Genomic DNA, 25838 nt, shown 5'->3' on the forward strand with positions numbered 1-25838 from the left:
TCAAGGATGCGGAAACAGAAAACAGAAGCAAGAAGTAGAAGAAAATGAAATGCACCTGGTGAGATAAAAGTTAGGCCCCCAAGGAAAAACTGTGAGTGGTCAAGACATAGGAAGCTTGAAAGAGGGACAGTTAATCTATTGGGATATATCTGCTGATGGTGGAGGGAGGGATTCTTTGTAGGAATCTTAAGTTAAAGAATTTGAGGATGGACATAGGGGAGACTGAGGGAAATGAAAACCTATCAGATGGCATAAAACCTTCAGGACATGGGACACTTGCCTTTTCTTCTACAACCACAGTTGGTCTCCTGGAAAGAAGGTGGCTGGAACCTCGAAGTATCCCCTAGATGGTTATAGCTATAGTTAGCATCACCCTCCCTCCCTATTCCTCATTCCCCACACCCTCCACCCCCAGCAGAAGTGACCAAACAGAGACTTCTGAACACATTTATTTGATATGTCGAGTGGAGAGAGGAGTGATTTAGGGTTACTCCCCACTTCTACCTGTGGGGGTGTTCATAAGCTCAGACAGACAGAACAGCAGCTTAGAGCCCATGACCCACCTCCTGGAAAAATGAGACAACCTGTTGTATTGGTTGGGGGAACAGGATGGGAAGAAAAAGCAGGAAGCTGAGAAGTAAAGCTGAGAGCAGGAAGGGCAGCAGCAGAACTGAGGCTGGGGATTGCTGCAGCAAATTCCCAAGGAGAGTGAAGAAGATATCCTGAAAAGTGGTTAGGGCTGGAAGCAGGGTGTGAACAAGGAGCCAAGCCTGGAGAGAGAAGCAAGACCTGCAGAATGGGGGTGGGATATTCACGAAGAGGGTAGAGTGTCCAAAATCATGAGTGGGCTGTGTTGCAGGGCATACATGGAAAGCAAGGGGTTACTATTGCAGGAGGTCAAAGAGATTGGATATTACTCATAAGTAGGGGCTCCCTAACGCTTCTGAACAAATGCAAGTGAGCTTGGGACCCTTTTGGGGCCCTAGCACAAATGGTCCGGTGTGTGAGTAATTCCCATATGCATGTGAAGTGGCCAGGGCATGAGTGCATGTGTCTATATGACCAATAAATAAGAGTACTTACCCTTCCCTGCAAGTGCAAGTACTGTGCTTGTAGACACATGTTTACCCATGTGTGCGTGCGCCGAGCCCATGAGCACATGCAACAGACCCCTATGTCCGAGGTGTGTGTGTGAGCTGGTTCTTCCACCCTTCCCAAGGTCTTGATCCCCACCCTCCTTGGTTCCTCTCACTCCTCTCAGCGCCCAGGCTCCCCTGGCCCGCCTAGACTCTGGAAGCCCCCTAGCAGGCGGATCTGCTCAGTCTGCATGGAGTGGCGCCTCACCAACTTGCGCTTGGTCCTGGGAGAGCCTGGCGCCCCCGCCTGGGGAGGGGCGGGCAGCGAAGGCGCCCGACCTCCGGGTTGGGGACGAATGTCAGGGATGGGAGGGTGGGGGCTGACATTGAGCGGGGGCAGGAAACCAGGCCGTGTTTGCGCGATGTGGTCCAGAAGCAACGTCCCCGAGCCCCTCCGCTCCAGCAACCCTGGACTCCGCCTCCGCCCGCTCAACGGAGACACAGCCCCAGGCAGACTCTCCTGGGACTGGCGCGGGGAGGGAACAGAGCCGGCTGGAGGGAGGGTCAGCGGGGAGGCGCTGTATCTGCGGCGCTCCAGGGACGGGCGGCTGCACTCCGGCGAGTCGGGGCAAAGATTTCCGGGGATATCGAGCTCCACCGGCTCCATGCGGCTCAGTTTCTGCCTCAGCCCTGAAGGGGGGCCAGGCTCCTGAGCTTCTGGCGCTGTGTTTCGGCGCGAGAGAGGACCCCCACCCGTCACTTTCTCCGCCCACGGGGGCGGGTCCTCTGGGCCTTCAGTGCTATGACGTCTGGAAAGACGCGGTCGACCTGTCAGGGTCAGGCCGTTGAATTCGGTGGTCAGGCGCTCAATCCCCGGCCTCACTTCGGCAGGAGGGACCGGTTGAGGAGGGGCCACTAGGCCCCAAGGCTCGGAGTTGAGCCTTTTGAGTGGTTTTGGAGGATGACGGGGTGGTTTGGGGAGTGGCTCAGAAGGGGAGGGGTCATCGGGGGGCTTAGGAAGAGGGAATTCAAATACGTCCCGCTTCTCCTCTTCTTCCTGGGTGCGAGGGGATAACAATCCCTGTCCTCCTACTCCTGCAGTCTGCAGTTGGATTTCCGACGGCGACGTGCAGACCCCCGGGCTAAGAGGAGCGGGAGCGGGGTCCTCCACCCCCGGGGACGGTGGGGAATTGAGATACTGCCGGGTCTTCTTGGTGCCCGAGGGCGAGGTGTCGGTGGTGATGATGATGACCTCCGTGCCCTTGGCCTTACAGGCGTCCAGCAGCGTGGCAAGGGTCTCGCGATCCCCGCGGTCCAGGGCGTGGACAAGCGCCGAGGCGCCAGCGTGATCTCGGACTGAAGGGTCTGCGCCATGGGCAAGGAGCAGGGAGGCCACCGCTGCGCCCCCGCCGCCGGCGCAAGCGTGCATAAGCGCCGTGCGCCCTAGGCGATCTGCGATGTTGGGGTCCGCGCCTTGCTCCAGAAGGTAGCGTACCATGCGCGCCTTGTTCTGGGGGTCGTCGTAGCGGGCCCGACAGGCCGCCATTAGCGCAGTCTCCCCTTGGGCATCACCCTCATTCACGTAGGCGCCCCCCTCCAGAAGCAAACGGGCCAAGCGTAGCTTACCCTGACCCACGGCCCGAAGAAGAGCGTGGCCCTCGGTGTGCAGCATAGCTGCCGCTGGGGCGAAAGCACCGATGGAGCCGGGACTGGGACCTGCCGAGGATGGCTAGGGGAGTGGGGGTGGTGGCTGGCAGAGGCCCGAAGGCTCAGTGGCGAAGCCAATCCCTGCAAAAAAGAGAAAGATCTTATTTATTGATTCAGGCAGGGAAACTGAGGCACTGGTGGAAGGATCGGCGTGGGGCGGGGGAGATCTCCCCGGCACTGCACACAGTCCTTCTTCTAACTCCTGCCTTGAGCCGCCCCCATCCCCCCAGCGCATGCCTGAGGAGGTGGGAAGGGTGCACCCGCACTGAAGGACGAGCGCCAGTGCAAATGCGTACGTGCACGCGCAGGGATACCGCACCGCCACCCTCACCCCACGGCTTATCAGACCTTTCCAGCATCCCCCTTTTCTTATCCGTACTTGGAATCCCCCTTCCTAGGATGCTGAACGCCACCCCCCGACACACATGCACCCATACATTCACACACAGTCCCATTCCTAACCTCTTTTAGGTTGCCACAGCCCCACAAACTGAATGGGGGGAGGGAGGCAGCTTGCGTTTGGGACCTAAAACGGGTAGGGGGAGAATTGCGGGTTTCTTTTGCCCCTGCTACATTCTCCATCACTCCTTGCTCTTTCCCCTTCCCAGGCTGTGCACCCAAATAGATACCTGTAAGTCCGCAGAATCTCCTCCGGGCCAGGACTGAGGCCAGGGCCACGGGGCAGCTGGGGTGGCGGAGCCGGGTTCCTGGGGGCCCACATGGCGTGGGGGTGGGCACCCGGATTCCCTGGGTGTCAGTATCTGCGCCCGGGCACAGAATCCTGGTCCCTCCTCCCGGTGCGCCCCGGGCACAGCGCCGGCTCGGGAGGAGAGAAGCTGGGGGGGGGGGGGGGCGGAGCTCTGCCTCTCTATTTATAGCCTAGTCTCTGAGGGTGGGGGCGTCGGGCACCAAACCGTTACCCCACTCATGCACACATAAACCCTCAAAAGCTAGAGGCTCCAATCCTGACTTCCCTTGCTTAGCCGACCTCCCCTCAGTCACAACAAACCTAAGTGTTCCTTAGGAGACTCCTCCGCGACCCAGACTGGGACCATCCTAGTTCTTCGTTGAGCTTCAGCAGATCCCCATTCTCCGAGCTTGGTGTGTTGATGCGCGCCTGTGCGCCAGATCTGACCTGCCACACACAGCACATGGCACACTGTGCAGAGGGGTGGAGAGAGGCGATGGCGATCCACAGCCGGGGTCCTTACTGTGCAGAGCGAGGCAAGAGTTGTGGCTGCCTTCTCGTAGTTTAAATGTCAGGGGGAGCTGGAGTCACACAGCGATACATCTTCATTCCACCTCCCCCCAAACGGAACATGTACCACAAATAAACTTGGACCTCAGCTCCCTTGTACAGACCTCTTAGATAAGTATGAAGAGGTTGGCTATCTGGGATCATTTTTAGATACAGCAAGGGGCATTCCCAGTTGTCTCCTCTCCATATTCTTGGAGGGGTGGGAAGGAGAGAGATAGAAAAGGGGCAGAGAAGAGTGAACCTTGTAACACATCCTCTCTCATTGCATCTCTTTACTCTCAGTCTTGCTTAGAATCATTATTTTTCCATCTCACTTAAAGGTCTCTGTTTGAATCGCTCCTTAAAGTCTTCTTCTCCCTGTCTGTAGCAGTCGGTTTCTCTCACTGTCTGTCTCTGCCTCTCCTCACCATCTGCCCTGTCTCCATGGTTACCATAGCTTCCATCTGCATATTTTAGGAATGAGTTTGTGTCCAGCTGGAAGGCATCAGGGGGAGTGGGAGGGGGAGTGAGGAAAAAATCCTAAGGATTTGGAAAACTCACCTGAGGTAATTCAGAGGCTGGAGGCCCCCAGACACAAGATACAATGTTCCTGGAGAAGGGGGAGAGAGAAATATTTGCAGGGAAGCCACCCATTTTTACTAGCTGCCATTTATTGGAAACCAACCATGTGCCAAGTACTTTACATACATTATCTCCAATCCTCACAACAACACTATAAAGTAGGAATTATTTTCTTGTTATAGATGAAGAAACTGAGACTTAGTAAAGTGAAGTAAGTTCTCCAAAGCCTCACAGCTCTGTTTCTGTCCTATTCCAAAGACTTTGTGCTTGCCACTCCACCTACAGCCTTCCCAGTCCAGAGGCTTCACTCCCAGGGCCATTCTCCCTGACGTCTGGGTTATTGTTCTTAACTAACTCCTAGATTCTATCTCTACTCTGAACTCTTTCCCTCTGGTTTTTTTTTTTGCGAAGTGGGACTCCTCCTCCCGTGCCCCCTTTTACCAAGGGCTAGGAGGAACTGGAAGGCAGTGGGAAATGCAGGAAACACTGGATTCCTTCCCTGTCTCCTCAACTCTGGTTATCTGATTCCTAATCCTTCCTTTCCCAAACCCTCTTTCCATCTTCTCACAGACATGGCAGCAATCCACAGGAAAATATTTTTCTAGAAAAGAAATATTCATTGGTGGTGCTGGAGGGAGGCAGTGCAGGATTGAAGGGAAGGTTGGAGTAAAGAAGGAGAGGCCCAGTGTGAAGACAGAGTCACAAAAAGAACGACGCCTAAGAAGCAGGTTTCACAGAGGTTTATTTCTCTGTGTAAGCTCCCTCAACAGAGTCCCTCGGTGAGATGTGAGAGTCAGGTTCCCTCTGTGAACTGTCGCTAGCCAAGGGGATCCTCCATCTGAGATGAGGTGTGAAATGACTGACCCTTGGTTGATTCTGCAACTCCATCTCTCTCCTCACCCGGCTTCTCTAGCCTGAGTTCCGGCGAACTCTCTCCCTCCCTCCACTCCTCAGCTTCAAGTGGGCGGACCTCCCTCCTCGGCTTCTCCAAGATTGGCCGGGAGAACTCACCAATGGGGAGCTCTGGGAGGCGGACCTAGAACGCCAACAGCTTGAGGAAGACCAGCAAATTTCAAGTTGGCTGCGGCGTGTTTTCCGCGTGGGGGAGGGGCAGCAGGTAAGGCCCCGACTTGGTGGCTCTGACCTGGTTCCGTTCCACACCTTCCGAACTAGTTCACCAAGGCCAAGCTGCTAGATAGACAACGCTTTCCGGCAGCCTGTTGGATCAGCCCGCTTCTAGTTCCCTACCCTTTTCCTCTGGGCTCCCATTGCTCTGTTGATTTTATGCCAGAGAACCGTAGTTTTCTTTCGCGCAAAGGGGAGTTATATTAAAGGAGAAAGTGAAAGACTCACTCTGGTACCTCTGACTCTTTGCTATGGGGTCAGCTTCCCCTAAATCTATTACTGTTAAGAGCCTGACAAACTCCTGTTATCTATCAAGACTCTGATGAAATGTTACCTTTACCTGTAGCTTTCCTGGTTCACCTTTTTTTGCAGAATTAATTGTTCCCCAGTCTGAGGATAGCATTGTAGGCATACCTCTGTTGGAGCACTTAGTGCTCAATCCCTCTTTAATGTTTCTATTCTTTTTAGAATATAAGGTTTTGTAGGGCAGGTTCTAATATTTAATACACAGTGCCCAATAAAGGTTAATTGGATGGAATTAATTGGGGAGGAAGAATTTAAACTCCTGATGTAATTAGGGAAAAATTAATAAAAGATAAAACAAAATACAATACAGTATATAATTATGACCTCTTAAATTAGTGTTTCATAATATAATTGCTCCCACAGTCTAGAGAAGGGAGAAAGCCAAGAGGACTGGGATGGTGAGGGGAGGCTTTAGGAATCACAAAGTCTTAAGTTTGGAACAGACCTTAGAAATCATGTATTCATTCATTCATTCATTTTTAAGCAAATATTTATTGAGCATCTACTATATGCCAGACATAATGCTAGACAATGGGGATCATAGTGAATCCTCTACTTTAGATATGCATTCTTCCTTTGATAAACCATATTTAGTAAATGGTTATCCAGCTTCAGTTTAGACTTCTTAGTAAAAGAACTTCCTATCTCACTTTGTTCTTCAATCAGTATCTAACAAATAAAACAAATACGTGGCTCAACAAAATGCAATCCACATTTCCACTGTAAAAGAGGAAGAGCTGTCCTAGTGGTAACATTCTTAAAGATAAAGAAAATCATCCCTTTTGTTTTCTGATTATAGAAGTAATATACATTTATCCTAGAAAACTTGGAAATACATAAAGGTATAAAATATCTATTATTTCATGACCGTGATATAGTGTTATTATTTTAATATGTACCCTTTCAAGTTATTTTCTGCTTGTATACATATGTATACATCTGTGTGTTTGTGTATATATTACACACATAGGGCCATACAACAAATACAACTTTATATCATGCTTCCCCCACTTTACATTATATTGTGAACATTTTCTGCCTTTAAATATTATTTGAAATAATTATTATGTCTACATAATGGTCTAAGATGGATGTTTGATTTTTTTTTAACCATTCATTTTTTTGTTGGACCATTTAGGTTATTTCAGAATTTGTGCTACCATGGATAGCTCTTTGATAAACATGCTTTTACTTATATCTCTGACTATATATCTGATGATTTCTTTAGGATAAGTGTTTAAAGTGGGATTACTGGGTTGAGGATATAAACTTTTAAAAGGCTGTAGATTCAAGGGGTCAAATTGCTCCCCCAAAAGACTGTGTTTATAGTCCTTCCAGTAAGGTATGAGAGTGTCCATCTCAAAAAAACCCATGGCAGCCTGATTATTTTTTAAATCTTTGTCAATTTGATAGGTAAAGAATGGTTTTATTGGCTATTCTTTTCTTAATTGCCTGTTTGCACATTTATTCTATTCATGTTCTTTGCACATTTATTCTACTGGGGTGATTTTTTTTCGTTTGGATTTCCATGAGTTCTAATATGAGTGTTAACTCCTTGTCTTATTTATTACAATTATAGCAAACTGTAAACATTAGAGTGCTCCAGGCCTCAGTCCCTGGATCTCTTCTTTTCTCTCTTCACATCCACTCCTTTAGGAATCTCACCCAGTCTCATGGCTTGAAACATTTGTATACTGAGAACACCACTAGAATGTAAGCTCCATTTAAACTCCATGGGTGCAGGAGTTTTTTGTCCATTTTGCTCACTGATACATCCCTAGCACTTAGAACAGTGCCTGGCACTTAATAAGAACTCAGTAAGTATTCATTGAATGAATTTAGATGGTTTTTAAATTATTATTATTCCCATTTTACAGATAAGGAAATGGGTTTACAGTTATTAAATAAATTGCTGAAAGTTGTATAGCTAGAAAATGACTGAACTGGGATTCAAATCCATGTTCTTAACCACTACATGTACTGCCCTTCTTAAATTTGATGTAATTGTTTTTCTGTATGTTCTGTTGAAACCTGCTTCATAGTAACTTCTACCACATCACACAGTTATGCTTAATTGGGAATGAGTATAATGTACATGAGATGTTGTTGTTTGCAGGGGAAGGAGAGTACAGGGGTAAACACTAGGGAGGGTTGATGTTTATGGAGGAGCAGTCTGGGACCAGGTTATGGGAAACCTTAAACATCTTCAAGAATTTAGACTCAATCACAATCTTAAATAGAAGAGACTCATTGGAGATTCCTGAGCTGAGTGGGGTACAGATAGTTTACAGTTTCCCAACCAGTTTAGTGCCTTAATTAACTAAAGTTTTGTCTTCTTTTTACCCCACATCCTTGAGGGTCACTTGGTTAGTATGTGGAAATGGAGTTAGATTTGTCTAACCTGAAAGTTCATGGCCTTTTCTTAACTCCTCACTGCTTTGCAGTCAAAACAGCTCCTGTGTCCACTGCTAGAACTGTATCTATCAGGTGGAAAGACATCTAAGCTGTCTAGTTAGAGTGTCTTTTCCCTTGAAAGGGCTTGAAGACATGGTGGCAAATTCTTACTACTTCTCTAGTGTCCATAAGACATCCTCTCTCCTCTAATGTGTTCTTTAAGTCAGATCACAGTTTAATCTATTAACTAACAGCCATCTTTTCCTGACATTTTTCTTGGCACTTGGACTTGAAACTTTCCAAATTCCTCAGGCACACATTTTCCCACCTCTCCTTCCTGCTGCATATTATTAATCTCATCTACTATGCTGTTTTACTATATTTTTAATTTTTTAATGAATATTTTTTCTTATTACAAAAGCAGCCCCTATTCAGTACAGGAAAAAAAAACCCATAAAATACACATCATCAAAAAACCCCCAAAACCCATCACCTCCAATTAACCAATGTTGATTTTTGTTGTATATCCTTCAAGAACAACTTTTTAATTCATATATCTGGGTGGGTGTATGTGTTTGACAAAACAGATTACCTTGTACATATTTTAAAATCTTTTTTTCCCCCTAACTAATCTTTAGTGGAGTGCATTTTGTTGAGCCATGTATTTCTTGTTTTATTTGTTGAATATTGATTGAAGAACAAATATCCCAAAATGGAATGACCTGCAAAGTGAGAGAGGGAGTTCTCTTATTAAAAAGTTTAAATTGAAGGTGGATAACAATTTACTAAATATGGTTTATCAAAGGAGGGATGCAGGTCTAAAGTAGAGGATTCAATATGATCCCCATTGTCTAGCATTATGTCTGGCATATAGTAGATGCTCAATAAATATTTGTTGAAAGAATGAATGAATGAATACATGATATCTAAGGTCTGTTCCAAACTTGAGACCTTGTGATTCCTAAAGCCTCCCCTCACCATCCCAGTCCTCTTAGCTTTCCATGGGAGGAATTATATTATGCATCACTAATTTAAGAGATCATAATTCTATACTATATTGTCTCTTGTTGCTCCATAGCTAACATATTGTTAGTATGTTCCCTTAATATGATGTGATGAAAATGGCTCTTCATCTCTGTGATCTTCCTCCCTGAAACACACAACCCCAGTCTAATCAAGAGAAAAACATCAGAAAAATTCAAACAGAGGAACATCCTATAATACACCTAACCAGTACTCCTTAAAACTGTCAGGGTAATGAAAGACAAGGAATGTCTGAGAAACTGTGAATTTTGAATTGCTACTCAAGTTTCTTGCTTTTTTTTATTAAGAAAATTTATTTCTTAAAACAGTTTTAGATTTACAGAAAAACTGAGCAGATAGTTCCGAAAGTTTCCATATGCCCTGGCACCAGTTTCCCCTATTATTAATGTCATATATTAATATGGTATACTTGTTACAATTAATGAACAAATATTGATACATTATAATTATTCAAGGTCCATACTTGATTTGGAGTTCCTTAGTTTTACCTAATGCTCTTTTTCTGTTCCAGGATCCCATCCAGGATACCACATTATATTTAGTTATCATGGCCCTGTTATGTATGGAATATGTCTATACATACATATACTTACATGCACAAACATATATGTATATGTATGTATACATACATAACTGAAATTGAGAGGATCCATATGCAAATACTAATAATGATTATTACTACATCATGGTCATGAAATAATAGGTATTTTTATATATACCTTTATGTTTTTCCAAATTTTCTAGAATAAATATATACTACTTCTATAATGAGAAAACAAAAGGAATGGTTTTCTTTGTTTTTATGAAGGTCACCGCTAGGACAGCTCTCTCTCTTTTACAATGGAAGTGTGACCTTTCCTTGTTTTTGATGACCTTGACAGTTTTGAAGAGTACTGGTCAGATATATTATAGGATGCTCCTCTGTTGGAATTTGTTGGCTTTTTTCTCCTGATTAGACTGGGATTATCAGTTTTGGGGAAGAGGATATCACATCATATTAAGGGTACATACTAACAATATGATTTAATTTTGTTCATGTTGAAACCTTGGTCATCTGACTGAAGTAATGCTTGTCCAGTTTCTACACTGTAAAGTTACTCCCCCCACCTTTCCAAAATTGTTTTGGACAAAATTCCCTATACACAGGCCATACTTAAGGAGTGGGGAATTACACTCTCCCTTTTTAGGGTGGAATCTACATAATTTATTTGGAATTCTGCATGAGAAATTTGTTTTTTCTCTACCACGTATTAATTTGTTCAAACGTTTATTTATATCAGTATGGTCTCTTGGATATTTATTTTATACTTTGGTGTTATAATCCAATACTACTTTATTGCTCAAATTGTTCAGGCTTTGGCCATTGGGAGCTCTTTCAGTCGACTCTTATGCCCCTTTGACACAGCCCCATCAATGTGTGTGTTGTGTTTTTGAGCACTTTCTTACTTTCTGGCACTACAAGATGCTTCAGTCTCATCTTGTATATTTCCTGCCCCAGTCCTAGAATCAGCCATTTCTCCAAGAAGCCCTGGTTCCTTTTATTGGAAAATGGTATTAGGAGCCAAGATCTGGGTGCCAGTTATCTTCCCTGCTACTGGGATTTCATTTCCTTCAAGTTTCATTTTCATTTGATGACTTTCTTTATCCCCCATGCTATCTGACTGCCTTCTCAAAAATAATGACAAGAGGCAAAGTTCAGTTACGGTAGCAGGAGGAACTTTCAGTTCATCACAGTGGAATGGGCTGCCTTGGAGAGGAAAATGGACACCCTCTCTTTAGGAAAATGCCACCAGAAGCTGAATGACCAACAACTTACAGAGGGTAGTACTGTACTGGGAGGGTGTTTGGGCTAGAAGACTCCATGGGTCCTTCCATTCTAAGATTCTGTGTTTCCAGGTGGTGTTTAAAAAGATCAACTTGATTGTAATGGCTCTTATCACATACATCCCCACCCCCAATCAAAGGACAGTGAGACTGATGACTCATTCCTGTTCCCTCCCAGTGTCTGGCACACTACCTTTTTCATGGTAGATGCTTAATAAATGTTTTGTTGAAATGTATTGCGTTAGATTGAGTTTAGGCCTGGTTGGGTTTGGAAAGTGAGGGAGAGAAAGAATTCAAAGATCATATGTAGATATGCAGATGGTGATAAACATCAAATTAACTTAGGGGCGTAGGAAAGTTTTATCCAAGGGTCTAGTCACTTTCCTCATTGCGCTACAGTCACACCATATTGCAATTATCTGTCCTGTTGGAACCGTGTCTCATCCATATTTTATATTTTTAGAAATACCTTGCTTGGCACTATGCCTTCTCAAAATTTGTTGAATTAAACTGGCTTTCCAGGTCTCTGGGAGAAAAGATTGAGTGTCTTGTACCTCCCTGGCTTCCTGTCTGTTCTACTGTACTTTTTCTCTGTGTTTTTGTCTTTATCAGGTTTTTCCTATTGGATGTCTGAATCCCCAGGCCCCCTCCATCATGGCCAGCCGGGGTGGGGGCCGGGGTCGTGGCCGTGGCCAGTTGACCTTCAGCATGGAGGCTGTGGGCATTGGGAAGGGGGATGCTTTGCCCCCACCCACCCTGCAGCCTTCTCCACTCTTCCCTGTGAGTGTCTGCCCTCCTTTCCCAAGACTCCCATATGCCCCTGGCTGACTGTGTATGATCCTGGATTCCTCCTGAGCCATCATAAAATCATCCTCATCTTGCCCCTCCCTGTCTATATACTCCCACCTTATATGGGATGTTTTCCAGACAAGGAAGTATCTACCCTCACTTTTTACATTCTCAGCTCCCCAGCTTTCAAAATGCTGCGTTGTTCCACCCATTTGCCTTGGTCCTCTGCTCAGTGGGAGCATTGGATTGAATTGTGGGGAGAGGAGAGGCCCTCCCAGATTTGTACTCCAGCATGTTCTCCCTGAATTGACCATTGCCTCTGCCTCCTTAGCCCTTGGAGTTCCGCCCAGTGCCTCTGCCCTCAGGAGAGGAAGGGGAATATGTCCTGGCACTGAAGCAGGAGCTTCGAGGGGCCATGAGGCAGCTCCCCTACTTCATCCGGCCTGCTGTCCCCAAGAGAGGTCAGTTGGAATGCTAGTATCATGTTCTGAGTGCCTTCCATGAGTAGTGCCCTATACTTAGCACCGCTGGGGCCCAGAGAGGCCAGAAGAGGCACAGAAAGCTCACTGCCTAACTGGGGAGATCACAGTAGTTACCCCTGCATTTGAAATGCATTATGGTATCCATGGTTTGTTTTGAGTCTCACAGTAGTCTTGGACAGTAGGAGGTTAAGTATTAAGATGCCCATTTTACAGATAGAAATGAGGAGATGTATTAAAATTTTTAACAATCTGGATATTGCAGGTACCAACCAATCAGAAGAACTTGAGAAGGGGTCTCTGAGAAGCCCTGTAATTAAAATATTACCCCTTTGGTTTGTGGATCATGAGAGGTCAGGGAGCCAGGAGGGACTGGAGTACAGGATGTACTTAGGAGGTCTGGGATAGTGGATATTTACCAACTGGTGTGGAAGTACAGTATTTCAATGTATTGACAACCAGTGCTTTCCTCCTAAGCCCTAGAAGCTAAAGTTCAGAGAGATGAAACAATTGCCTAAGTTAGTCTCATTAACGAGGAGTAAAGGGAACACTGAAACCCTCGTTTCTTGCTCTAGTATACTTTCCACTGTACCACACTACCAGTCAATATAGCCATGCCTTTGCATTAAGGGAGATAACAAAAACATTGTAATTTGAGGTGGCAAAAGGACAGGTTAGAAGAGTGTTGAAGGTCCTCATGGAAGCTGACCCCCTGGGCTCTGGGTCTGGGGTGAGGAAAAAGGCAATGTCTGAGTTTTGAGAGGGCTGGACCTCAGGAAGAACCCTGTTCTAGGGCTCTGAAAGGATAAAACTTTGACCCTTGACCTCTGATCCCTCAGATGTGGAGCGTTACTCAGACAAATATCAGATGTCAGGGCCGATTGACAACGCCATAGATTGGAACCCTGGTAGGTGATGGGCCCTTTCATTGACCTCCCTTCTTTCAAATGCTTGAGATGCCTCAAGCCACAAGCCACCACCCTATCCACCCTCCTCCGTCTCCACCTTCACCCTATTCAGGAGCCTTAGATGTGCTCCAAAACACTCTCAGACTCTACCTAAAAACCTATTAAATGGCCCCCACTCCTCTGGAGGCATCCAAGCCACAGTTTTGTTCCAAGCAGCTTTGACCCAGCCCCTTCCTTCCTCACCCTTAACCCTGATCCTTACCTGTCCTTCAAAGAGTCATCATTCATAGGACACCCCAGGGCAGAGTCTTGCTGACTTTTTCATTCCCGCTATTCCTAGATTGGCGACGTCTACCCCGGGAGCTAAAGATCCGAGTACGGAAGCTACAGAAGGAGCGTGAGTGTATCTGGAAAAAGGAGGGAAAGGAGAGGTTTCCTTCATCAGCTGTAGGGCCAAGGCTGCTGGTGGTCTTGCCTGCCCTCCCAATTCCTACCTACCCAGTCTACCCAGTATTGTTGCTGGGTGCCATGGTGGCCACATGAGGGCAGCAGAGTGACATGGTCTATGCAAGAGGGTGGGGTAGAAAGCCATCTAGGAAGTTTGCTCTGATGGTTCACCTTTTGATCCTCTCACCAGGGACCACCATTCTACTCCCCAAGAGGCCCCCTAAGACCACAGAAGATAAGGAGGAGACAATACAGAAACTAGAGGTAAGGAAGAAATGCGCATAGAGACCACCTGGGCCCCAGATTCATTCCTCCCCTTTGGCCCATGTGTGCCTCAATTTTTCCCTTCTGTGAGCTGAGTTTCTCTTCCTATTCATCCTCACATAAGACCCTGGAGAAGAAGGAAGAAGAAGTGACTTCAGAGGAAGATGAGGAGAAAGAAGAAGAAGAAGAGAAGGAAGAGGAAGAAGAAGAGGAGTATGATGAAGAAGAGCATGAAGAGGTGAAGGGGACCTCCTTTCATTCCCCCTTTCTTCCACTCATAAGCTCTGGGGATCTCAACTTCAGAAGGCTGGAGGGCCAAAGGAGATAGTGCCCCCAAAGGATAGCGCCCTCCACTTTACCTGTCCCTAGGCTCTTCTCAAGAGTGAACTACAGCTTGAATGCCGAGTGAACTATAGGCCTGGAATGCTGCGATTGGGAGGGAAGGGGACTGGTACACAGGGATGAAGGAGAATGCTGAAAGCATGCCGACATACCTTTCTTCCTTCCTTTCTTTCTTTCTATTTCAGGAAACTGATTACATCATGTCATATTTTGACAATGGAGAGGACTTTGGGGGTGACAGTGATGACAATATGGATGAGGCTATATACTGAAGAAGGACTCTAAACAATACCCTGGACGTTCATCTCTTTCTTGATTTAGGACACAGAGAGTAGCTGTCCCCTATTATTAGGTTTTGTGAACAAGCAAATCATTTGCTCAGAATCCAGATAACCTGTTTGGTCCCTGGAGATAGGAATAGAGAGTGACCACAGATAGCTCTCCTTTCTACCCTTCCCCTCCCTCTCTCCTGTGGTATTGTATCACCTCTGATATCTTGGGGAAAGGACAAAGGACCAATGTCTTAATTGTATGAAAGTGAGAAAGGAGGGTCGAAAGAAGGACTGGAATCATTAGAGCTGAGACAGCTGTGCACATGCCCCTACCCATTTATAGTTCTTTGTGGAGATAATTGGGGGTGCAAGCAGTTAGGAGGAATAAGGCCAGTTTTATATTTTTAAATAAAATGTTTTTATCTGTCTCTCTGTCCAGGGTGAAGCCTAGTGGGAGAGGGCTGGAGGAATGAAGGGGATGCCTAGTAAGCCATTCTTCTTTCCTCACCTGTTAAGAGTCCAGTGTGACACGCTGGGGGTTACAGCCTTCCTGTCCTTTGCCCCTTCCCTCCTACCCCCATGGTGGGACACCTAATCCCCATCTAGCTCTGCCAAGGCACATTCAGGAGCTCATCTGCAGGGCTGCGCAGAGAGAATTGTATACAGCCCACGCCCTGAAGACCAGCTGGCTTCTGGGCTTCTGGTCCTCAGGCAGTGGGGACGACATGATTCACGTGTGTTCACATGTGTTCACAGGGACACAGGCCCTCACTTTCCCACGCTTGACCTTGATCTTGTCCTTGTTTACAAGGAATGATTACAACTATTTTTGTGGGGAGAGTCAAGAAAGCCAGGTGTGGGGAGGGAGTAGGGAGGAAGTGCCGATTCTTCTTCAGCACGCTCGCCCTCTTCCAGGCCCTGGAGACCCCACTTTGAAAGGTGTGTCTGTGAAGCAGGAGCCCCCTAAATATCCTATTCTCCACTTCCGGAAGCTGCCGTGTGGCTGAGTTGCAGTTTCCCTTCTGTGGAATTTAGTTCTTCCTTTGTGGAATTTAGTTAGCCTTTCTCTCACTCCCTTCTTGTGGGGAGGGGGAGGGGGCAGGCAGTGTTGCTTTACAGGAAGTAAGGAGGGTGCAGAGGAAGGGGGTGACTTAGGGACACTCAGCTCTGAGATGTGCATTCTCACCCACACAGTTCTCCCTTGGGTGAGGTCACTTCCCTGGGCTCTGATTGGCTTCCGAGGAAGCCCTAGATGTACTGATTGGTTCCAGCCACTTGACATGCAACAGTCACGGGCAAGCTGCATGTCCAGAATAGGGACTGGATAAGGAGGCAGGAACAGATAGCTGGGATGCTGTCATAGCAACCTTACTAAACATTTGAAAGCCATGAAGATGGGATGTAGGAGAATCTTCAAGAAATTCCCCAGCCATATTCAGGTAGGCAGACTGAATTCCCTATGGCATCAAGTGATAGAGACTGGCAGTCTAATGTTAGATATTTCTGACCCAATTGTAAAGAATGAATAGGGGCTGTGACTCCATTGAGGGAAAGCACCTTAAAAGCCTGGTTTGGGTGTGGTAGTAGATGTTAAGGTAGGAGCCAAGAGAACAGAGAAGGAAACAGGAATAGAAATAGAACATTCCAGAGTTATTGAGCAATTTGGATGATTGATGTGTTCCCTTTTCTAGTTCTCTGAGGTATTGTGTGAGTGGAGTAGGGGGAGGGGCCAGGGGACCTGTCACTGGGGTTTCCCATAGTCACACTGTAGCCTGTGATTGTAGCTAGGGAGAAATGAGCAGAAAACAAAAATAAAAGACCCTGGAAAATCTCCTTTACCTTTCTCCTCTGCATATACACACATACCAGACCTAATCTGGTTAACTATGTTTGTGTCTATGTTGGGGGCACAGTTGACCTCCTAAATCCCACCTAATGCCAGCATGTGTACTCAAAAGAGTGGGAACAAAGAAGATTCTAGACAAGAGACAGTAGAGGAGAACTGAACACACCCCTGCCCCCACCTCTATACACACACATCCTTTTCCCATGAAACAGGGGAAGGATAAAGGTTAGAGTGGCCTCTTGGGATCAGTTGTACTTCCTCAAAGACAAAGTGTCAGAGAGACCAGACCATTCTTGGACTCTTTCCTATCTGGCCTCCTGCCCTTCCTGGCAGGTGACCTTGCTGAACAAAGCCAGAGACAGGGGACCCAGCAGCTTCCCCAGATTCCGGAACAGTTCCAGGAATGAGCTAGACTGTTTCCATTGACCTTTCCCCTACTTTCCATAGGTTCTATTGGGCAGGCTGAGGCAGGAGCCTAAGACTCAGTAAATAGAGTCAGGGCTGCTAGTCCTCCGGAGGACCACCTGAAAGGGTAGAGGTCCAAGCACTACTTGTAAACATTTAGAGAGGCCCCACGTGGTTCTTGCTCAGCCCTGTACTGCGTGCCTGCTTATGTTGAATAGATTGCTCCCATGCCCACAGCCTAGGCTGCTCTGGCCCCAGGCAGGGTAGGTTCTCAGTCAAGAATCCTATCCTTCCATACCCCATGTTCCATCCCTAGCCTACTGGTCCCCTCCCACCTCGGGCAGGAAGCTTGAGATTGGGGTCTGCAAATTTAAGCTCAGGGACTCAAGTGATTTGAGGGAGGGCTGAATGAGAGACCTGGTTATAGCATGCAGTTTAGAAGATTGGGAGTAGAGACCAAAGAAAATTGGAGGGTCAAGTATTGGGTGGACAGGACACCCATGGTTGGTGAGGTAAAGACATGTATTTTCCTCAATTCATTTTTATTGCTGTTTGAACTGTGAAAGGAACGAAGGGTGGCTTGTAGGCCTAGGCTAGTTTAAGAACTAAGCCAAAGGGAAAAGCTGCCATCTCAACTGGGCAAAGCACTGGTTTATGGTCCTAGTTTCACCACTCCATAGCTTTGTACCCTTGGGAAAGTCATGTAGTCTCCAAGCGTCAAATTCCTCATGTATGAAAGAGAATTTGAGTTAGATGTCCACTAGGAAATCCTTCAAGCTGACGTTGGTCCACCTGCAAGAATCCAGATGGTTCTGAGAACAAAGGTCAGGATGTGTCCAGCTTTTGCTGAATTCATTCCGTCTGCTGGATTTCCCCACCTTATTCTCAGCTGGGCAGGCTAAACATACCTCAGGCAACTAGCCAGTCCTTTCCAGGAACCTGCTTCAGCCCAAGTAGCAGAAGGATCAGCAAGTCCATTAACTAGCAAGGAAGGAGACACCCCTGCAGCAGAGTTCAAGGTCACGATCAGCAAGCCAGGACTCAAATCAAGCAGGCCACCAAGGAATTTCTGACTAAGGAAGGGGCCTGTGGGGCAGGTCCTCCCTATCTCCCCTCATGTAGCATGTCTGGCCAGAGGACAGAGAAGAGAAATGAGCTAGACAGGAATAGTTCAGTTAGCTAATCTGGCCAGACCAGTGGTGACCCTTTCTCCACTGACCTTTCCCCTACTGAGACTCACTTTTTCCCCAAGGTCATTTGGGACCAGAAAGTGGGAAATAACAAGTTCTAGTTTCCTAGTATCGCCTCAGAAAGTTATTTGCCTTATTCCCAACAGGACTTAATTTGCCATTGTACTCCGGAGGGAAGGGAGGTTCCCCCTGCAACTCTAATGGGAGTCAGTGGAAAGACAGTGATCCAACCCTAATTGCAGGACCTGAGAGGCTAAGTGCGATCACCCTGGGCACCCAAAATTTGGGGGGAAGGAAGCCAGGGATTCCTCAGACCCAGTCCTGACCAATGCAGGGAGGGGCTATGCCCCGGTGACCTCTGACTCTGGGACTGTTCTTCATTCTCAAACCTCTCCTCCTCCTGGAATTCTCAGCTGTGGGCTGAGGTTCCCAAGACTTGGACCCCCGCCTCTCCTTGAATCTTCTCCATTCTCTAATTCCATTTCCCTTGGTATAAAATAGACAAGGAGAAATATCCAAATCTTGTGTCTTATGTTCTCTGTTACACTCAGGGCAGCCTTAATAGTGCTAGAATAGGAAGGAGGTTAGATCTGTCTTTGCCTTACCCAAAAGGATTGGGGGGACAAACTAACCTGAGTCATGGACACAGATCTGGGATATTTCCTATCTTGGAGAGAATAAATGAAATCCCATGTGGACAGGGAAAGAAGCCCTGGTACTCATCCTCCTTATGCTCTGCTATGGCCAGAGAAATAGCCATTCTAGAGGGGAAATTCCCTCAACTAAGGAGGTCAAGGTAACTCTTTTACCTCATTTTTCGTGGGCAGGGATGGTAAGAGGATGTGAAACAAAGATGGGGTCAGTGAAAGGAAGGCCAAATGCTGACCGGTCCTTTTCTCAGCCCTCTGCTTCCTGTCTCCAAGCCTCTCTCTTGGCCCTTGGACAGTCTTTCTTGTCTGACCATACTTGGATGCTCTTGGCCCCTCACCTCTCCCTTACTTGGCTCCTGTTTTGAGACTTGCTTTCCATCCCGAGCCACCATTCTAACACCTGTCCAGAGCTATCAGGGATGTTTATAAACTTCTCAGGAGCTGGACTGGGCCAGGTCAGGAGGGGTGGCTGAGAGCCAGAAAGAGAGCTTGTCACTCAGACTCTCTTATTGTCTTTCAGATTCCTTTCCTTTTCTGACTCTCTAACCACATCTTTCTTTCCATGTCTCTCTTTGCCTCATGTCTTTAGCATTATGCTACTTAAATTAGGTTATCAATGGGTGATGTGGTGAGGAATATTTGGAGCCGCAGACTACACACCTTCCAGAATGTCAATTTTACTTTTAAGAGTTGCTGGGGGAAGATAAATTATTCTTATACTAAAATTACACAAATATATTATGCAGTGTGAATCAAAATTTGCACTTTTTAAACATAAAACGGGTACTTCAAAGACATTTCTGGCTTGTGACAGGCTACTTTGGACTGTTCCAGAAGCCCGGGGGAAAATTCAGTTTGCCTAATCTTAGGGGTCCTTCAGAGGAAATATTTGAGAAGAAGCTCTACTTAGAGCAGAGATGACAACCTAAGGCAAAAACCTTAACACCAGACAAGAGCCAAGGGTATAAAGGAGTGAAGCAGGTGAGTGTAATGCAATAGGGAGTGGTGAGAACTGGCAGATATAAGTCTGCCTGACCCTTTTAGCTCTAGCAGGTTGATGCCATGAAGGAATGTGGGCTCAGTGTTACCAAATGTGGTTGCTTTTTAAGGGAAGCCAGAACAATAGATTTTAGTGAGATCTGTTTGTTTGTTTTTTTTTTTTTTTTGCGGTATGTGGGCCTCTCACTGTTGTGGCCTCTCCCATTGCGGAGCACAGGCTCCGGACGCGCAGGCTCAGCGGCCATGGCTCACGGGCCCAGCCGCTCCGCGGCATGTGGGATCTTCCCGGACCGGGGCACGAACCCGTGTCCCCTGCATCGGCAGGCGGACTCTCAACCACTGCGCCACCAGGGAAGCCCGAGATCTGGTTTTTTAATGTTTACAACCAATTCAAATATTTAGGAAGAAGCTATACAAGTTTCTAAATGCCTGCAAGCTGATTCCACCTATGGGCCCTCGGTTTGCTGCCTCTGACCTCTATCAACATTTCTTCCACTTCCCAAAGGTGTATGTGGTCCAAATCTGGGCTTCCAAGGTCTCAAATTCTGTTCCCAAGAGCTGGGGGCAGTGAGCTTCATGAGGTTACAGGGGAGAATGGAGCTCTCCGGCAGGACAGCTTGGGGAGGTAGAACTGAAGAGAAGCCCTTTGGGTACCAATGGCAGGTGACACCTTTCTCCAGCGGGAGAGAAGGAGCCATTGGTCCCTGCCCAACCACCTTTTCCCTGATCTTCAGGGATATGGAGCTAAAAACATCTTGGGGTCTGGAACAGAAACCAAAGATTCCTCAGATTTGGAAGATGAGACAAGCATGAAAGCCCACGCATAGAAAGAAATGGGAGAACAGGAGATGAAGGAAGGAAGCTGTGAGCCTGGATAGATGAAGGAGGAAGTCAGAATTTAGACAGGTAAACTGGAGAGGGAGGGGTCTTTAGCCACAGAACCATATAAGGGAAACACAGTTCTCACGCTCCTGAACCCCGCCTCCCCTCCCAGCAACTGAAATCCTTCCCCTGTCCATCTGTCCATGAGGTTAAAAATATCTTAGCTGGGTACCCAGCCAGACATTTCCAAGAACCTGTTTACCGAGCATCTGATTGACTTGGAGAGGTGGTCAGCAGCTCCATCACCCAACAGGGAATGAGAATGGACCTTGCTTGACATTCCAGGACTCAAGGCCCATGGGTGTCACAATTCTGTCCCCATGTTCTGCCTTTCCTCTTCCTTCTTCCATCACTCCATGGCCTGGAGATGACCAATCAGTTGGTAGTCAGAAAAATCCCAGTCTTCAGTCTGTCCATCCTTTTCGTTACAGGCTCCATAGAAAGTACAGCAGGGTCACACCAAGGGAGAGGTCAGGACAAGACAGGAATAGCCTAAATAGGCTAAATTGGGCCTCATCAGTGGGGCCTCCACTGGCTTTTGTGCTACTCAGTCTAGCCCACCTCAGGGAAATAAATTAAATGAGATGCAATACCTTCAAATAAGGAGTCTGAGAGTTCTTTGTAGTGTCACAAACAGCACTCTCTGTTTCTCAGTTTATCACTCCAAATGGTGGGAAGCTTTCCCCTGGAGTTGTATACTGAAAAGTTAAGAAAGCTCAATTAATTAATTCCCAGAAGCACGCTGGGAGTATGAGAGAGAAAACTCTAGTGGTCCCAGAGCTATAGCATGGGGGTGTGCAGAGGGCCTGTCCTGGCCTGGGGGTGGGAGTCCCAATAGTGGGCCACCTCTCCCACCACAAAATTAACTACAGGTTGAGTCAGCCTCTGTACAGTGACCTCTTCTCAGACTGTTTTGCTCCCCCAACACAGGAAGGGAATCAAGAGAAGCAAAGAGAGAGTGGTGTTACTTATGATAGGTCAGAGAGGAGGAACAAATTTGAGGACATGCCTGGGAGTGAGCTAATCAAGGCAGTGGTGGTGAATATGCCTCCTCTTTTATTTTAGATAACAAGCAAAATAACTTCGCCATTGTTCTAACTCTTCATATATATATATATATATATATATATATATATATATATACACTTTTTTTAGGAGAAATAAAGCTGTATTAGTTTGCTAGGGTTGCCAGAACAAAATGCCACAGACTGGGAGGCTTAATTAATTTTCTCACAGTTCTGGAGGCTTTGAGTCCAAGATCAAGGTGTCCACAGGTTTAGTTTCTTCTAAGGCCTCCCTCCCTTGCTTGCAGATGGCCACATTCTTTTGTTTTTTCATTTAATTAAAAAAATTTATTTTATTTTAGGCTGTGTTGGGTCTCCGTTGCTGCACGCAGGCTTCTCATTGCAGTGGCTTCTCTTATTGCGGAGGAAGGGCTCTAGGTGCATGGGCTTCGGTAGTTGTGGCTCACGGGCTCTAGAGCGCAGTAGTTGTGGCGCACGGGCTTAGTTGCTCCGCGGCATGTGGGATGTTCCCAGACCAGGGCTTGAACCCGTGTCCCCTGCATTGGCAGACAGATTCTTAACCACTGCACCACCAGGGAAGCCCCTGTCCACATTCTTGCTGTGTCCTCACATGGACTTTCCTCTACGAGCTGAGTGTGCATGTCTGTGTCCTAATCTTCTCTTCTTATAGGGGCATCAGCACATTGGATTAGGGCCCAGCCATATGACCTCATTTTAACTTCATCACCTCTCTTAAGGCCCTATTTCCAAATACAGTCACATTCTGAAGTACTAGGGTCTGGACTTCAACATATGAATTTATGCGGTTTCAGTTCAGACCATAAGAGCAGCGTCTCCCTGTTGGTTGAAGCAGAAGTCTCTTCTCAGAGGAGAGAGGAGTCTTCCCACATGGCCTAGAACTTGACCCAGCCAAGTCATGACCATGACTCTGATTCCCTGTTGTTTTACCACATGCCTCAGTGACTGAGAGTGTAGGTCAGGGAGTGAAAAAGAAATTACGTCCTTAGTACATTTTCACTAAATATTTCAGCCTTTGTGAGGCCACGTATTCACAAAAGAAGTAAAGAAGTTATGTTTTTGTCACCAAGTGGTTGGCCTTGGAAGGCACCCAACTCACTGAGGAACCACATAAGTGCCTCCAATATGCTGAGGCAAGCCATGAACAGAGGAGCTGAAGACAGTGAGAAATCAGATGTCACATCCTAGTTGGGAAGCAGGTGCATCACCAGGTTAGTTCAATCAAATCCGTGTTATAGGTGCTGGGGTTGAGGAGGGCGTCAGTCCTGGAACACATTATCAGAGAAATTTATATTTTCATATGGCCTCAAGTTACTGGCATCCTCCAGTACTCCCTTTAGCATTTCTTGAAGGGTAGGTGTTATAGTACTGATCTCCTTAGCTTTTGTGTGAGAATGTCTTTCATTTTTCCTCATTCCCAGGTTTCACATGTGGATGACCAGGGTTCACACTTAAAGAACTTTACTATTTTCTTACAGCTACATTGGACCACCAGGAAAATAACTTGCCTGGATATTATTTCTTGCTTTTAATGGTCACGATTTTTGCCAGAAGATGAGACAATGGATGTCCTCCAGCATCACATCTATGTACATATTTCTCTGCAATGTGTCCAGCAGGTCCCACTCTTTGTGGGTGAGTTCTACAAACACGTCTTCAAAGGTCACTGACCTCTAAAGCATCATGGATATTCTGGTTCAGTCAGCATCATTCTTTCCAGTGCCTCCCATGACTTGCTGTATTCTGTTGGTCAGAAGCCAGTCAGTAGCCACTCAGTAGTTGCACAAAGAGTGGAGTTTCCTCACTGGATGTGGATCACAGTCTGTGGCTGGGAACATCCAGAAGTGGGGTTCAGTGTTCTCCCCAAGAACTGGGAAAAGTGGCTGCATTCTGGAAATAACTGAAAGTGATGAAAATCCAGCCTCAATCATCACTGAGAAGGTGGGGATAGACCGCGTGGGGCGGCCGGAAATGAAGGCACGGTGACGGGAGGAGGGTGCATGACCCCTTTTCACAGGTTGGGGCGCGGGCGGGGAGCGTCTTCTTCCCGCAGCCCCGCCAGCCACCACGCGGGCCCCGAAGCCGCCACATGTGCTCCCGCCACCGCCATGGCGCCTCCCTTCCCCACATATATTTTTAAAATCCTCACTTCTAAGGTTGTTACTATTACTCTTTCCCATTTTACAGATAAACTGTAGCACAGAGAACATTAAACAAGTTGCAAGGTCATACAGCTAGTTAAGTGGTGGAAGCAGGATTTGAATTTAGATAGTTTGGCTCCAGTTGGTGTTGTGCTTAATTACCACACTATACTATTTCTCCTTAATGGTATAGGGAGACTGATCCCTGAACTTCTTCTAGGCTATAGACTCACCTATTGGGCCAGGAGCTGCAGCCCTGGTTCTGCAGTCATCTCTGAGAGGGAGTTTTTCAGCTTTGGAAATGGAAGTGAACGTAGAGTCAGAACAGAGAATGGGGCAAAAGTTTCTTTCTTTCCACTCCAGAACTATTGAGGTCAGGATGCTTGGGACAGGGGCCGTCAGAGGGTCAGTAAAACATTCTCCTTATCCATCTTATGCATTCCATCACCTAGGGATAGTCCGAGGAAAAAATACTAGGAAGGGGTCTGTATACTACTGAAAGAACTGGGCAAAAGTAACTCTTTTACCCCACTTCATAACCTTCAGCTCTTAGGTGATTGTTTTTTGTTGACCAGGTGTTTGGTCAGATCTTATCTCCATACTTTTCCCTCCCGATGCCTCAACCCAAGTTATATCCTTGTTTTTCCAGTCTGTTCAGAGTTATCAAGGTAGCCAAGGATCCTGGTTGTGGAAGTATCTGTTGTTTCCTTGTTAATTTTACTTTCTCTAGCTCTTTTCTCTCTTTAGTTTTCTTTCTGTCTTCTCTCAGATCTTCCTATACCAGATTGGGCCTAATGAATAAATGATACTAAGAACTGGATCTCCTCAAATGGCTGTACATGTAGGTTATAGCTCTTTAAAAATTAAAAGTCATATGAGAAGAGCAAAGGAAAGGAAGACCCAAGGTATCCACCCACTTAAGTGGAGAAACAGCTGGGCTGGGACCTAAGGAAGAGTACTTAAGCAAGCCTATGTGCAGATGTCCTGGGGTGGGGTAGAAGTTGTGTATCGAAGGCAAAAGGAAGTCCAGTGGAGACTTTTGTGCTCTAAGGGAGGGATGCGTTTCCTCTGGATGAACAGCTATAGCTGCTTCCTTCCTTCCTCCCTCAGATTTTGCTGTGCTGTTCAATATGATAGTCACTAGTCACAGGGAGCTAACTAAATTTAAAATAAACAGAAATAAAAATTCAGTTCATCAGGAAGAGTAGCCACATTTCAGAGCTCACTAGTCACATGTGGATAGTGGCTACCGTATTAGGGCAAATATAGAACGTTTCCATCATTACAGAAAGTTCTGTTGGCCAGTGCTGGATTTGAGTTATTAGGGTATCAGGAGGAGGTGCATATGTTCTGGCCCTTCAAGGATCAAATCTCTATCAGACCTTGGGTGTAAGTTATCTACCCTCTCCATCCCCTTCTCATATCACGTACCAGTAGCCAGGCTGTATACACAAACAACCAGGCTTTTGTGCTCCATGGTCTCTCCATCTCTTTGTTCTGCCCTCTGGCCTGCTCTTGTCCTTGGTCTATCCCTCCAGTCCCTGCAAAACAAGCTCCAGAAAAACTTTTCCATCAACTTTGACTTAGTTTTCTGGTCACAGAGTTGAAAAAGGGCGGAGGCACTAAATTCTTGAACAGGTAAGAAAAGGAGGCAGAGGTGAGAGTAAAGGTCACAGTCACCATGGCAGCAGAGCTAGAGACTGACACCTTGGTAAAAAAAAAAAAATGACAACGGCCAGTAGAGAGCAAAAGAGCTGCTGAGAATGAAAGATAGATGCAGACAAAGATTGAAGTGGAAAAGAATCTTTTCAATCCTACTTTCTGTTCAATTTACATTGATTTTATGAACTTCCAGGAGCCTAAGGTCTGGAATTACTATGTGGAGG

At 46.5% G+C, this 25838-nt stretch overlaps 2 protein-coding genes across 6 annotated transcripts; one reads left to right on the plus strand and one right to left on the minus strand.

The window, feature by feature from the left end:
* Window positions 1–1257: 1257 nt before the first annotated feature.
* Window positions 1258–2748, minus strand: ANKRD34A (ankyrin repeat domain 34A; the record flags this gene model as incomplete). The annotated part of the gene is made up of 1 exon (XM_079937914.1): window positions 1258–2748. The coding sequence occupies one exon, from the start codon at window positions 2746–2748 to the stop codon at window positions 1258–1260; it is 1491 nt and encodes a 496-aa protein (XP_079794040.1).
* On the plus strand, window positions 2417–24212 carry POLR3GL (RNA polymerase III subunit GL). Of its 5 annotated transcripts, none has more exons than XR_013830607.1 (10): window positions 2417–2562; window positions 5557–5719; window positions 11908–12075; window positions 12416–12545; window positions 13403–13471; window positions 13812–13868; window positions 14109–14182; window positions 14307–14420; window positions 14710–16235; window positions 23233–24212. XR_013830607.1 is itself a non-coding variant. In XM_079937927.1 (9 exons), the coding sequence occupies exons 1-9, from the start codon at window positions 2534–2536 to the stop codon at window positions 14794–14796; spliced, it is 891 nt and encodes a 296-aa protein (XP_079794053.1). In that variant the 5' UTR covers window positions 2417–2533; the 3' UTR covers window positions 14797–16592. The 5 variants fall into 5 exon arrangements, 2 of the variants coding, with proteins under 2 accessions (XP_079794053.1, XP_079794054.1); XR_013830608.1 differs by having other exon boundaries at window positions 23290–24212; XR_013830609.1 differs by lacking the exon at window positions 23233–24212 and adding an exon at window positions 22824–22939.
* The last annotated feature ends 1626 nt before the right edge of the window (window positions 24213–25838 follow it).

Source organism: Stenella coeruleoalba (genome assembly GCF_951394435.1).
Source record: "Stenella coeruleoalba genome assembly, chromosome: 1".
NCBI classification, from domain to species: domain Eukaryota; kingdom Metazoa; phylum Chordata; class Mammalia; order Artiodactyla; family Delphinidae; genus Stenella; species Stenella coeruleoalba.

Coding starts and splice junctions, on each gene's coding strand:
- POLR3GL (XM_079937927.1), top strand. CDS start 2,534: ATGTTGGGGTCCGCGCCTTGCTCCAGAAG. Junction 5,720..11,907: donor GCGTGGGGGAGGGGCAGCAG/GTAAGGCCCCGA, acceptor TGTCTTTATCAG/GTTTTTCCTATTGGATGTCT. Junction 13,869..14,108: donor ACGGAAGCTACAGAAGGAGC/GTGAGTGTATCT, acceptor TCCTCTCACCAG/GGACCACCATTCTACTCCCC.